Source organism: Crocodylus siamensis, chromosome 5 (genome assembly GCF_052110815.1).
Source record: "Crocodylus siamensis isolate JL-2025a chromosome 5, ASM5211081v1, whole genome shotgun sequence".
Taxonomy (NCBI): Eukaryota; Metazoa; Chordata; order Crocodylia; family Crocodylidae; genus Crocodylus; species Crocodylus siamensis.
Window position 1 is genome coordinate 159,353,316 of NC_143399.1, and position 12,662 is coordinate 159,365,977.

A 12,662-nucleotide genomic window follows, 5' to 3' on the forward strand; every position below is an offset into this window, starting at 1 on the left:
GCCCATTCACAAAAGAACTGTCAGAGATTTCCTTTTTCCCTTACATTCTCTGGTGTGTGCTCCTCTTCCTTTTTCTCTCTCCTTCTCCTGAAGTACACATTTTTTTTCATTTCTAGCTGCATATTCCTCTCTTGCCACTCCCTTCTTTCTTGCCACACACATTTTTCTTATTCATCCTTAGTCTTTCATCTGGCAATGACAAATTTACAATAAAAATATTCTATACCATTAGTTATATGAAAATAATTAGCATCATGCTAAACATATTTCTAACTTGTAGATTAATGAGGAAGAGCTCCCATCCTTTTATGTGAAAACATGGATATCCAATTATATCAGTGCACGTCAAACTTTGTCAAAGAAACTGCCTAAAGGTCTTCAGATAATTTGAAGCCAAAGGACTGGAGATGTTCAGAACATAATAGAAGGCAAAAATAAGTCTCCATGTAAAGTTGGAAAGGAAAAGTTTTAAAGATGTGTGAGTTAATTATCAAATCCTTACTTTTAGTGCTTAAGAAAGGATGGCTGCTGAAATCAGTGGGAATATACCCTGAATAAAAACTGGATTGGATACAGTGGTATTATATGTTAGAAAAAATAGCCTAAGTATAAAAAGTACTAGAGATGCAGTTAAAATGAGCATTATTCCAGTTAATAAAGATCTTAAGAAAATGGCTTCTTTTTTATATTTCAGGGCTGTTTGCAGAGGTTTTGAGTTAACTGGTTATGTCTACATATGGGAAAACTACAGACTCTGTGAACTGCCATGGGACTCATCATGGACATGGTATTTGACACTACTGGGAGTAGACTTTACATATTACTGGTTCCATCGCCTGGCTCATGGTAGGACTTCAACACAGTTTTCATTTATTTGCATATATACATACTGCATTTTAATCATCTATACATACTTGATTCTCAGGGAATGATAAAGATTAGCTTGTACGGAGCAGGAAAAACAGATTTTAAAGCTATTTTGAATAATGTAGACATGAATTTGGTAAAATATAAGAACAAGAATTTTAACAAATATTGTCCTAAATACTAATAGAAAATCGCATAAAAACACAGGGATATTGTAGATCTATTGATCTAATCTGTGCTTATCAGAGTCACGTAAACCAAGAGATGCCGTAGCTTGACTTCTAAGGCCACTTCATTCTTTTTATCATTTTGTGGAATAGGAGGATCGTTTTGGACTAAGTACTTTATAAAAAATATAAGAATCCTTTCTTCAAAACAAATACATAAAAAGTGTGGGGGAATGAAAAGAAGCACATAAACAAAGGTGCCAAAATGATGGTAGTTGCAAAAAAAAAAAGACATGCCTGTCTTTATTTTTAAAAGTATATATCTAACTGTAGCTTCTCTCTCACATAAGAATAACTAGCGTGGATTAAGATGTCAGTTGATATGGTGGTAGTGGTCATATACATAATTAAGGAACCTGAGTGGATAGATATTTCTATGCATACCACATTACCATATAATTCTAATAATGTATTTTATAGCAATGCTGTCCATGTAGACTTCTCTATCGAGTCTTCTAGCTAGTTACATGCTCCTTCCATTATCACAGTGTTTATTTGTTCCAACCTTTTCTGTTCTAAATGTAAAATTTAAAAATTTTTAAAAATTAAAAATAGAGCCTGATCCAAAGTTCCCTGAAATCATATAATTGTCTTTCTATTGTCTAAGTGACCTTGGAGCAGGCTGCTTAAGACACAGTGCCCTTAGTTTTGTGGAATGATGGCTGTATATGATATTAAAGTTTTCTAGAATGTATATTCAAAGAGATGACATTTCTGGTAAAAATAGATCTGTGGAAAACCTGGAAACAGGTAGGGATTAGTATGAGTTGGTGCACTGAGTGGGAGTGAAGAATCCCATCACAATGGGAACAATGATAATTGGAGAGGGAATAGGGTTGGATCAGGACTAGAACAATGAAGGGTGGATGCTTAATTAGGTGGAAGGGGAAGAGGGGAATCAGACATACAATAATACCATAGGAGAGGAACTCCAAATTTCATTGGGGAGAGAGGCGGGTGGGAGGTGAGGAAGTGGACAGGAGTTGGAACAATACAAGAGAGAAGGGAATTTACATCATGGTGAATAGCTCAAATTTGTGCGTGGGTGTGTGAGAAACTGGGAATGCTTCACAAACAATGACATTAACAGTACTAGCTGCATAAGATCATCATGCTGAGAACTGGAAAAATTCAGAGGACAGTCTCATTTTTTGAAATAAAAATTGTAATAACTGGAAGTATTATTTGAAAATCATTCTAGTGATCTGAAGATGCTCACCAGAAACAAAACTCTTGTTAACAGGAGAAAGCAGGGATAGTCTTTATAGTGCTAAGCAGTTTCTATAAATTATTTTTGTAAGAATTCATTCAAGTTCTTTTATATCTTGAGAGAAGAGAAACGATGCTGTGCTAATATGTTTTTGTAATTCCACATTTTTACATGTATTGCTTAAAATCTAAAAGTGGCATTTAAAATCTAAAAATCCAGTTCATACATAAGTCTTATCACCTGTACTTGAGAAAGTTATATTACAAAACACTAAGCTAGTCCAAAGGATGTTGTTGTCATGCAAACATATCTGTGCTTTGAAAGTACAATCAAGTTGCTGAATAGCAGCTCTGTCTTACAAATCAGTGAAAAAATACAACATTCTTTTAGAAAACCACTTTAAATACAGATAAAAGCTTAACTCTGTTTCAGGAATGCTAAAAAGCAACATCAGAGCAATAAGGCCGTTAAACCACATATCACCTCAGATCTTGCTAAGCAAATCTAATGGAAGAGGTACCTTTTAAAGAATAAAGCTGAGACTTGTAGGAAGAAAGTGCACAACTTTTTTTTTGTACACTGAACCCCCATTGTGAGTTTGAACATTATTGTTAGTTATAATAGAAAGTTATCAAGTGCCTTTTGGAATTCATAACAGATCCCTACAACAGTGCTAGTATCAGTAACACATGTATACCAGCATAAATATATGCATTTTTTACCAAGTGGATGTTAACACCATTTGGATATGGAAAAATGTCCATTTTAGCCACTTTAAAAGAAGAGGGAAAGCATACATCAACTGTTTTATAGACCTGTGTGACTAGGAAAGTATTCAATTTGGATTCGGCCGATTCAAAGGACAGTGCTTTGATCAGAGATTTGGATAACTGTCCCAAATCGATTTGCCCAAATCGGCTTTGGAAGATTCCACACTGATTCGGAGAAATTTGGTGATTCGGCCATAGACTATAATGGAGAATCACTGATATACCTATAACTTTGTCATTTTCTGGCAAATTTGGATGAAAATAGCAGGGTTGGTAGCCCCTTCTGAGGGCATGAAGTCTGCCAAGTTTCAAGGAGATAGGTGCAGGGGTTTCTGGGAAAATGCACTTCAAGCTTCTGAAAGCAAAACTCATGTGCCCCCCAAGACTAAGTCGCCCATGCACTGAATAGTTGGAGAAATATATCTTAGCAAGCTCTCAGGTTTAAAAACCCTTTGTCAGGATGAGGAAACACCTAGTTGGTGTGTGTGTGCTCTTCCTAGATGAAGTGAATAGTGAAAAATTCAGAGGCTGGCATGCAATGCAGGAAAGCAAGCCAGTTAGTGAAAATATAATTGAGGTTTCAGGGGGTGAGAGACAGGCTGGAGAGGGGGGGCGGTGAAGGGGGGATGTAGCAGGTAAAAGTGGAGAGGTACCTGGGGAGTTGGACGTTGGGCAGGTTGTAGTGTGTCATAAATCCAATGTCTGTATTGAGTCCATGAGTTTCTGTATGTAGGAGGTTGACGAAGTGCAGCTCATAGGCTTGTCTGTGAACAGTGGTTTCTGAATTCTGTTTGAGTATAAGGCTTGAGACATTGGAGACAGAATGGCTTTCCTGGGAGAAATGTGTACCTCAGGTTGTTGTGTATTCTTGTCTGTAATAGATTGCATTAGTATGTTGGCAGGTTTTGCATTTTTTATCATGGTATGATCTAGATCAGGGGTAGGCAACGATATTTGGCCAGAGTGCCAAAAAACCCACAATGTCTACTTTGGAAAGTGCCAGAGTGCTGACATGCCAGAGCCTGGAGCAGCTGTTTCCAGCCGGCCCACAGAGCCCAGTCTGTTTGCAGCAGGGCTTGCAGAATCCCAGCCACCTACTGGGAGTAGCCTAGGCTTTTTAGAGCCCGGGCTGGCAGTAGTGTGCCAAGCAAAATGGCCTTGCGTGCCATACTTGGCAAGTGTGCCAGAGGTTGCTGACCCCTGGTCTAGATACATTTGGTATGTTTTGGGCTGCAGACAGAGGCTTATATGCTGTTTCTACATCCTTCCCCCACCCACCGCCGAGTACTGCAATTGGAAAGGGACTTGGGGATACAAAACAGTCACTGACCAGCTACAGATGTAAGTCTCCCCTCCCTCTGCTTGGTTTCTGTTCCCCTGCAAGACTGCCTTCTGAATCTCCAAATATTTTCCAAATCTTTTCTGAATTGATTAGGAGGCTTTTTTCCCCTCGATACAATTTGGATTTGGGGATTCAGCCTCCGAATCAGGTCGAATCTTCTCCAAATTGAATTGGTGACTGAAGCTTTGCCACATCCCTACTGTTTTTGTTTCTTATGTCTACATGATCCTATAGCAGTAAATATAAATCACCCTTACTTTCTCCTTGAATGAAGCAAGTTAAAGCTGTAGTGATTTTGCTGCATTTGTATCACTGCAGAATCATGCAAATATAATAACTGCATTTTAACAGTTTATATCAGTATTCTCTTAGTATCAATGCACTTGTATCTTTCTTTTCTCTGTAAGGACTAAAGATTTAGGACTTGCTAGGGTTTTAAAATGTGTTTATGTTTGAAATAATATTGTTGCACTTGAATTTATGATAGTCAGCTTATTTTTTCTTTTAAAAAATGAAATGTGGTCATACAATCTGCTGGCCAGTTAATAATACTTTATAATATTTATTCATTACTTGGTTCATTCATTGTATTAGAATCCAGAAAATTATGCAATCAAGTATTTCTTTTCTAAAGTAAACCTTTTCAAATACAGCTTTAATTTGGTCAGAAGTTTTTTCCATCTTCCTAGTGTCTGAGTAATAGCCATTAGCATAAAACAGGAATCATGCAACTGTAGCCAGAACACCACTGAAGACCTCCCAAATTGTAAACATAAACTATGACAATTTGAATGAAAACTGTGTAGGTGGGGGCTGTAACAACTCCTACTCTCTGTGACTTTGGACAGTGATTTCAAATGCACTTTCAGACATTTGTAGGGACTTTCAAACATGCTTAACAGCAGAATTGATCAGAGTAGCTCTTTGCCTGGGGCAGCTGCCACATGCAGGTAAGTCAGTGCCAGCTTCTGGGCTGCCAGTTGTAGTGGCATGTCCAGATCCTTTCTAAGCTCCCATGCTGTCTCAGGATGGGAGGGGGATCTATTCTGGGGTTTCCCCAGCCTACTCTGGAGTGGGGGTGGTGGGCGGATTGGAGCCCCCAACCTTGAAAGGGCTCCAGTCCACCTGCCCTTCCCTCCAGCATTGGCTAGGCAACCCCCAGACTGAGCTCACTCCCCTCCTCTCTCCCCCTCCCATTCTGAAGACAACGCCCAGAGCAGGGTTGAACTGTCAGCCGAGTCCCGTTCCTGGTGTGCACTGACAGATGTTAATGAAGGCACTCCATTTTGGAGTGCTTTCATCTGAATCCTCATACAGCAAGGGTTCAGATTGTCACACAATTGAGGATTTTTAAAGCACTTTGAAGCCATGCACTTCTGTCAGTAAATGGCTGTCGAGTGCTTTCAGTGGCCAATTGCACAACAAACCATCATGTCTGTTAGTGCCCAGAATGTATTTTTAACAGCAGCTTCTTACATCTCTTCCTTTGTTCTCTTTTTATGCTGGGAAATTTCCATTGCTCTTGTCTCTTTCCCTGTAGACAACCTGCAGAGAAATCAGTTTCCTTTAGCTTAGCCCACCTCTTTAGAATATTCATTGTTCTTCCAGGTCAGAGTTATTCCATGTTAACTATGCTCTTCGATTGTCCTGTAACTGCTTCCAAAGCTTGTGATATGTGACATGGTCCCTGTTAGCAAATGGCTGAGCCAATATACAGCAAGGTTTAGACTTAGGTGCAGAATTCATATAAATTCCAGAAGGTATAGGTATTATATAGGCAGATTTCCTGAACTAACATTTTAAGGTAGTGTAAATACAAGCTGATTTTTTAAAAAAATAAATTTGATTGTTCTGGTGGTTGCTGATAATAATACCTTCCTCTACAGAACCAGACATAACCCAGTTCTGCTTCCTTAAAGTTTTTTTCTGAATTAAACTGTAAATAGTTCTTACTTTTTGGCAGCTCTTTGGTATTGACTTTACTTTTCCATTCTAGGAACACAGATAATTTGTCTCTAGGGTGTGGAGGGACTTTTTTTGGGCGGCGGGGATGGGGAATACAATAGAGAATCTTGTGAAGAGAAGTGGAAGCTAGCCTTTCTGCAGCCTCCTCAGAAAATGGTGGTAGGACCCATTACATACCTGAAAATCACCAACAGTTTGTGGAAATCTCAGACCCTCACCTGAATTTTGTCCCTCAGATGCAATCCTTCCAACTCTTTGGTAGTATACCTCCATTAAGTCTGTCCTGTTAGAATGCTTTATTGACTACGAAGACTGCCAGGGATCTCTGGTGGTGGGAGTTCCATGGAAGATGTACTAATGGGTTGAAGCTGTGTTAAGACTTTATGGCCAGCTTCCAAAGGAATGGAAGAAGGTCAGTGTGCTTTCCTGCACGTTCCTTGGGAAGTACCTTAGACTGGATGGAGAGGACTTCATAAGGGGTGTACAAAGGGAGGGTGCTACCAAAGTGGCTGATTCACTTTTCTGAGAAGAAGTTGCATGATCCATGTGTGGCTCAGAGGAAGTGTTTTGTCATAGTCTAACTCCCAAAAAGGAATCAGGAATTTGGAATGCAAAGCAACAAACAGCTTCTTGAAGTGCAGGGTTTGGGAGGTTGTTGTGCAGGGTTCTTGAAGTGCAGGGTTTGGGAGGAAGGGTGTTGTTTCTCCTATATATAAATACTACACAATATTAATCCTAGTAAAAAGTCAGCCAGTTCGTTAATTCATAAAAGGATATTTTCACTTTTGAGCCATTTTGGTATACAATATTTTGACAGAAAAACCCCCCAAACAAACTGCAAAAGTAACACTTGTCTAAATCTGAGTTTACCATCCCTATTTGTTTGGAATTTATTGTTCAGACACTAGAATCTTAGTTACTTATTTTGTCTAATCCTTTCATGCCATTACATATTGACTGTTCTCTGTATTTAATAATAATAATTATTAACGTATATTTAATAATGGTCCCTGAAGTTAGCATACCATGAAGGGTTTATTAGTAGGCTTTTACAATAAGAGTTGGTGGTATGCTGGGAGAACACCCAGATTTACAGATTCATTGTAGTTAATAAATTACATTGTAAAGTGTGACTTTTGTGATTTTGAAATGCTTTTTCCACAAGGAAAATGTATATTCCCTTCAAAATACAAGAAATGACAACCTTCTTTCACATATCAGAAGCCCAAGTTTGTAAAACTTGTCCTCCTTCTATATGATAAAATGCAAGTGTTCACATAGATTCATAGTTTCATAGTTTGTAGGGTCAGAAGGGACCTGAGCAGATCATCAAGTCCGATCCCCTGCCATGGCAGGAAAGAGTACTGGGGTCAAACGACGCCTCCTAGCCTACCCTGGGGGTCTTTAAGAGGAGGAGCCAACACCACTTCTCTTGGAAGTTGGTTCCAGATCCTAGCTGCCCTGACTGTGAAGTAGCGCCTCCTGATGTCTAGCCTGAATCTACCCTCTGCCAGCTTGTGACTGTTATTTCTAGTCACACCTGGTAGTGCTGGGGGGAACGGGGGCTCCCTCAATGCCTGCTGGTCCCCCCTGACTAGTTTGTAACAGGCTACTAGATCCCCCTCAGCCTTCTCTTGTGGAGGCTGAACAGGTTCAGGTCCCTTAGCCTTTCCTCATAGGGGCTGCCCTGCTGCCCCCGATCATGCGAGTGGTCCTCCTCTGGACCCTCTCCATATTGTCCACATCCCTTTTGAAGTGCGGTGCCCAGAACTGGACTCAGTACTCCAGCTGCGGCCTGACCAGTGTCGCATAGAGGGGGAAGAACACCTTCTTGGACCTGCTTGAGATGCATCTGTGGATGCATGACAAGGTATGGTTGGCCTTCCTGACAGTGTCCCTACACTGTTGGCCCATGTTCATGTTGGCATCAATAGTGATTCCAAAATCCTTTCCTGCCTCTGCACTGATGAGAAGGGAGTTCACCAGCATGTAGGTATGCTGCTGGTTCTTCCTCCTCAGGTGCAGCACCTTACATTTGTCAGTGTTGAAACCCATCCTGTTCTCATCCACCCACCCCTGTAACCTGTCTACGTTTGATTGCAGCCTATTCCTCCCTTCTAGCATGCCCACTTCCCCCAACATATTAGTGTCATCAGCGAATTTGAACAGGGTGCTTTTTACTCCCTCATCCAAGTAGTTGATGAAGATGTTGAACAGTGCGGGCCCGAGGACCGAGCCCTGCGGAAGCCCACTGCTCACATCCCTCCAGGTCGAAAATGACCTGTCCACTATCGCTCTCTGGGTGCGGCCCTCCAGCCAGTTAGCGACCGATTTCACTGTGTAGGTGTCGACACCACAGTCTCTTGATTTTGAATTTTGAAAAAGAAATATATAATAGGTTTTGGTAGGTGATTATAAACAATCTGTTGGCCTCTTGGACTCTGCCTCTGCAATACTTGATTAACTATTAACATTTATAATAATCATAAATTATTTATAAATAGACCCAAATATGAAGTGTTCCAAACTCTTCATAGACTCTGAAGTTCATATTTTATTCTTGTTGAAAATAAAGTAGAAGCTTTATTAATATGCTAGGGGCCTAGGTCTGCATCATTTGGTTTATGATGGAAGTAAAAACAACTATAACTTAATTTGAGTGAGTTAAAAAAATCTGCAGGGCTGTGAAATAGGAGCTTCATTACCAGGAACATCAAACAGACAGAAGAAATGAGAAAACAAAGCAGATAGCAGAAATTTCAGAATTGTGGAACATCAAGATCATTAAAAAGAAGAGAGGATTATTAACACCAGTGGAACGAAGAGTTTAGGAGGGATCAGGTGGATTATAATGAGACATGAAGTCATTTGACTCCCTCAGCACTGTCTGTCTAGAAATGCTGCTTCTACTGCTACGCAGTTGGTTTGAAACTTTGTGGGGGACCAGGAATCAAAGCAGGATGCAGATGTGCCAGTGTACCCCCCTGGATCTGCCCCTGGACTCAGGTGCCAGTGCACTGCTAGCTCTACTCTTGCTATAATACTGGTGGCACCTTGAGACTAACTAAATCAGGGAGGTATAGATAAAATAAAAATTCATAAACAAAAGACTTACTTCACATCTTCTGATGAAGTAGGCCTTCTGCTTACAAAAGCTTATGTTACACATCTTTGAGTTAGTCTATAAAATATAAATCTATCCTACCTTCTGCCATAACTTTATGGGCAAAGTTATGCAATGCTTTTGTAGATGAAGAACTGGGCTCTGATCTGATAATAGCAGACACACTATAGGGGTGCTGCTTTGCAAGTGCTGGATTCAGGGTGGCCCGTAGGCTTCCCCTGCAGGGGCAGTCCAGAGTGCAGGTCTGCAAGTGTCAGGCTTGGGGAATTCAGAGGCTTTCCCCACTCTGTACCTTTAAATTTGCATTCTGGGCAGCACCTGCAGAGCTACCCTGCACACCAGGCTGCTGGTGTATTTGGAACCCATGATTATGATCCTGGGCTACATAGATGCTGTGGGGAGTGGGGTAAGGTGGCACAGGTAGCCTGATGCTGAGCCACCTGTACCAACAGGTATGTGATTTGGATCTGATCCTTGATCTCAAAACCACACATCCTGCCATACACATGTAGCATGGCGGGATGCTTTGGATCAAGCCTTAATTCCCACCATGCCACTATAAGAACTTTTGCTAGGGGACTGTGTATTTAAAAAAAAGAAAAAAAATGCAGTTTCTTTTCTTTGTTTGTTTTGGAATTGGGAAGATAGATTTGAAAGCATCTAATGCACTGTGCATAGAAGCAGTTAATTTGACATACTTTTTGGATTAGGCCATTAAAAACCAATGTAAATGGTGCATAACACATGTATGGCTTGAACTATTGCAGTATTAAACTGAATCTGAATTATAGAAACAATAATGTGGTTTGGTATCTAAATTAATTGTACAGTTGAAGGTATCACAGACATCTTTTTATGTTTTTATTGGGATCTTTGTGTGATCTTTTTGGCTCAGTATAGACAGTCAAAAAGCCTGAGGCTGAATCGATTCAGTCTTCACAAGTTAGTCCAAGCTTCAAAGATTTAACCAATAAGCAAATGAACAGAAATTCACTTTGGATTCAGGAAATGCAGCCATGTGTCTGCAGTGGCTCAAGCCAGAAGCTTGGGGGTGCTAAAGTACAGCTCTCTGGCACATAGCCAGCATGGACACTGTGTGTTCATGTTATCTTCCTGCTACCTCCAAGGTCTCCTGGATTTGTATTCCACAATTGCAGCAGCAGGACTCTGCAGGGGTGCTCATCGCTTCTTCCTGCTTCCAATTGTTTCTGGGTTTTGTAGTCCACAGTTGCAGCCAGCACTAAATAAGAAGGGAAGGGCAGCTTCATATTTGGGGGAAGGGAAGTTTAACTCCCCTCCTTGGCCCCAGATCCCAGCCAGGGTTTGCCAGGGGGGAGGAAAAGAGGGGGCAGTGAGCCAGCCAGTGAGTCCAGTGAGCCACCCTTCACTGCTCCAGGTAGGGAGTAGAGGGGTGGGGCCAGCCCTGCTCTCTGGAGCAGATAGCACAGCCCAGTTCATGGCTGCAAGATGCTGGGATGCTGGGGGACTCTGATTTATCTTGAACTAGGAATGGGTCTGGGGCAGAAGTTTTATAAACTGGTTTGACCCAAATTAAGTGAAATCTGATGCTACATTCAACCAGGTTTATCTTAAACCAGTTTCAGCCACTTTGAAACTAGTTTATATGCATTAAATTTCTGTTATAGGTTTCAGCCAGTTTCTGATCACTTGAACCAGTTTATATGTAACTTCTGTCCCTAGATATGGCAGTGAGATGACAGATCATGGGGCTGAAACTGGAATTGTTAGCTGCAGCTCAGCAGAATCCACTCTGGCGCAGGCTGATTGCCTGTCAGACTTACCTGTAGGCATGCTATAGGCGAATGCTGCATGGCGGCGCCACAATACTGATTTGTAAGCTTGTCCTCTTTCCAACTCCACAAGCACACAGAAAATGATGTTAGGGAACTGCACCATGCTGGGAGCTTAAAAGGAGAAGCAGCCATGCACAGGGAGAGAGGAGGAGAGCCAGGGGAATAAGCCCGGTATGGAGGAGAGCCAGGGGAACAAGCAGGGTACGGAGGAGAGCCAGGAGACCCTGCCTGGTGTACTGAAAAGCTGGGTGAGCAAGCCCAGTATAGGGAAGCTAGACCAGGAGGCAGGACTAGGAACCAGGAGGTGATGTTGGGAAGGAGAGCCCAGTATAGGGAAGACCACTGGAAGACCAAAGCCAGTGCAGGAAGGGTATAGGTACTAGACCTGTGTGAAGCGACTTGTATTCACTTTAGATTTGGATTAAGCTGATTCAGGGGACAGTGATTTGATTCGGTGACTTGAACCATTGCCCTGTTTTGATTCGGCCAAATCTGATTCAGAGATTTGGCTGCTCCCAAATCTCTGAATCAGCCAGGCCCATCCCCCGCCAGCTCTCCCAGCGTGGCAATGGCTGCTGTGTCTGCCCCAGCTTCTGGCACTTGTTTAAAAAAAAAGCCTCAACTCAGCAGGTGCTGCCAGGTGGGGGGGGAGGGGGGGCGATCCCCGCTGCCCCTCACTGCCCCATGCTGCCCCCCCCCACTCCCCCAGCCCTTCCATGGGTGCCCTGCCTAGGCCAGCTCTGGCCCTTTAAGAAGAAAAAAAAACACTAAGAAAAGCCCTGAGACTCACCTCTCCTGCAGCAGCCTTGGGGCTTCAGGGGCTCATGCAGAGCCCCCCACGTGGCGGGGGGGCAGTGGGGATTGTCCCCCGCTGGCACAACTGGTGAGTCTGGGGGTTTGCTGTACTATCCTGCTGAGCTTCCTTTGTCACTTTGAGGAATGCTGTTGTGGTATAAAGTTTCATTTTCTATGCCCTCTGTATTTTTGCCTTTCTGCTGTGACCTATAATAAAGGAACAAAGTGTAATGGTTGGTTCATGATCTGAGAATTTGTTTAGGATTAGTTAGAGCCCAGAAACTCACGTCATATAACCATCAGACAGCAATGGTAGCAACTTTTGGTATCTATGAATCAAAGTAGGACTGAGAGCCTTTGAGGGATGAAAGATTCTGCTACATATAATCTCTCTCTGAAAAATGCAGGTATCACCCTTCAGTCTTTCTCTTAAGAAACAAAAAGGTGTCTTTCTCTTGCTGTAGTAGTAATAAATGCTGGGTCTCTCTTTCTTTTCTATTTCTCTACCTGTGCCATGGTAGAAATGTTCTGCATTAAAAGATGTGTTA

The 12,662-nt window shown here is 41.9% G+C and overlaps 1 protein-coding gene across 1 annotated transcript in view; it reads left to right on the forward strand.

Annotated features, from left to right (window-relative positions):
• Nucleotides 1-12,662, forward strand: part of AGMO (alkylglycerol monooxygenase) — a 333,716-nt gene that overhangs the window by 32,130 nt on the left and 288,924 nt on the right. The window contains exon 4 of the mRNA XM_090046880.1: nucleotides 695-846. Within this exon, the coding sequence (XP_089903006.1) occupies nucleotides 695-846 (152 nt within the window). The remainder of the gene's footprint in view (nucleotides 1-694; nucleotides 847-12,662) is intronic.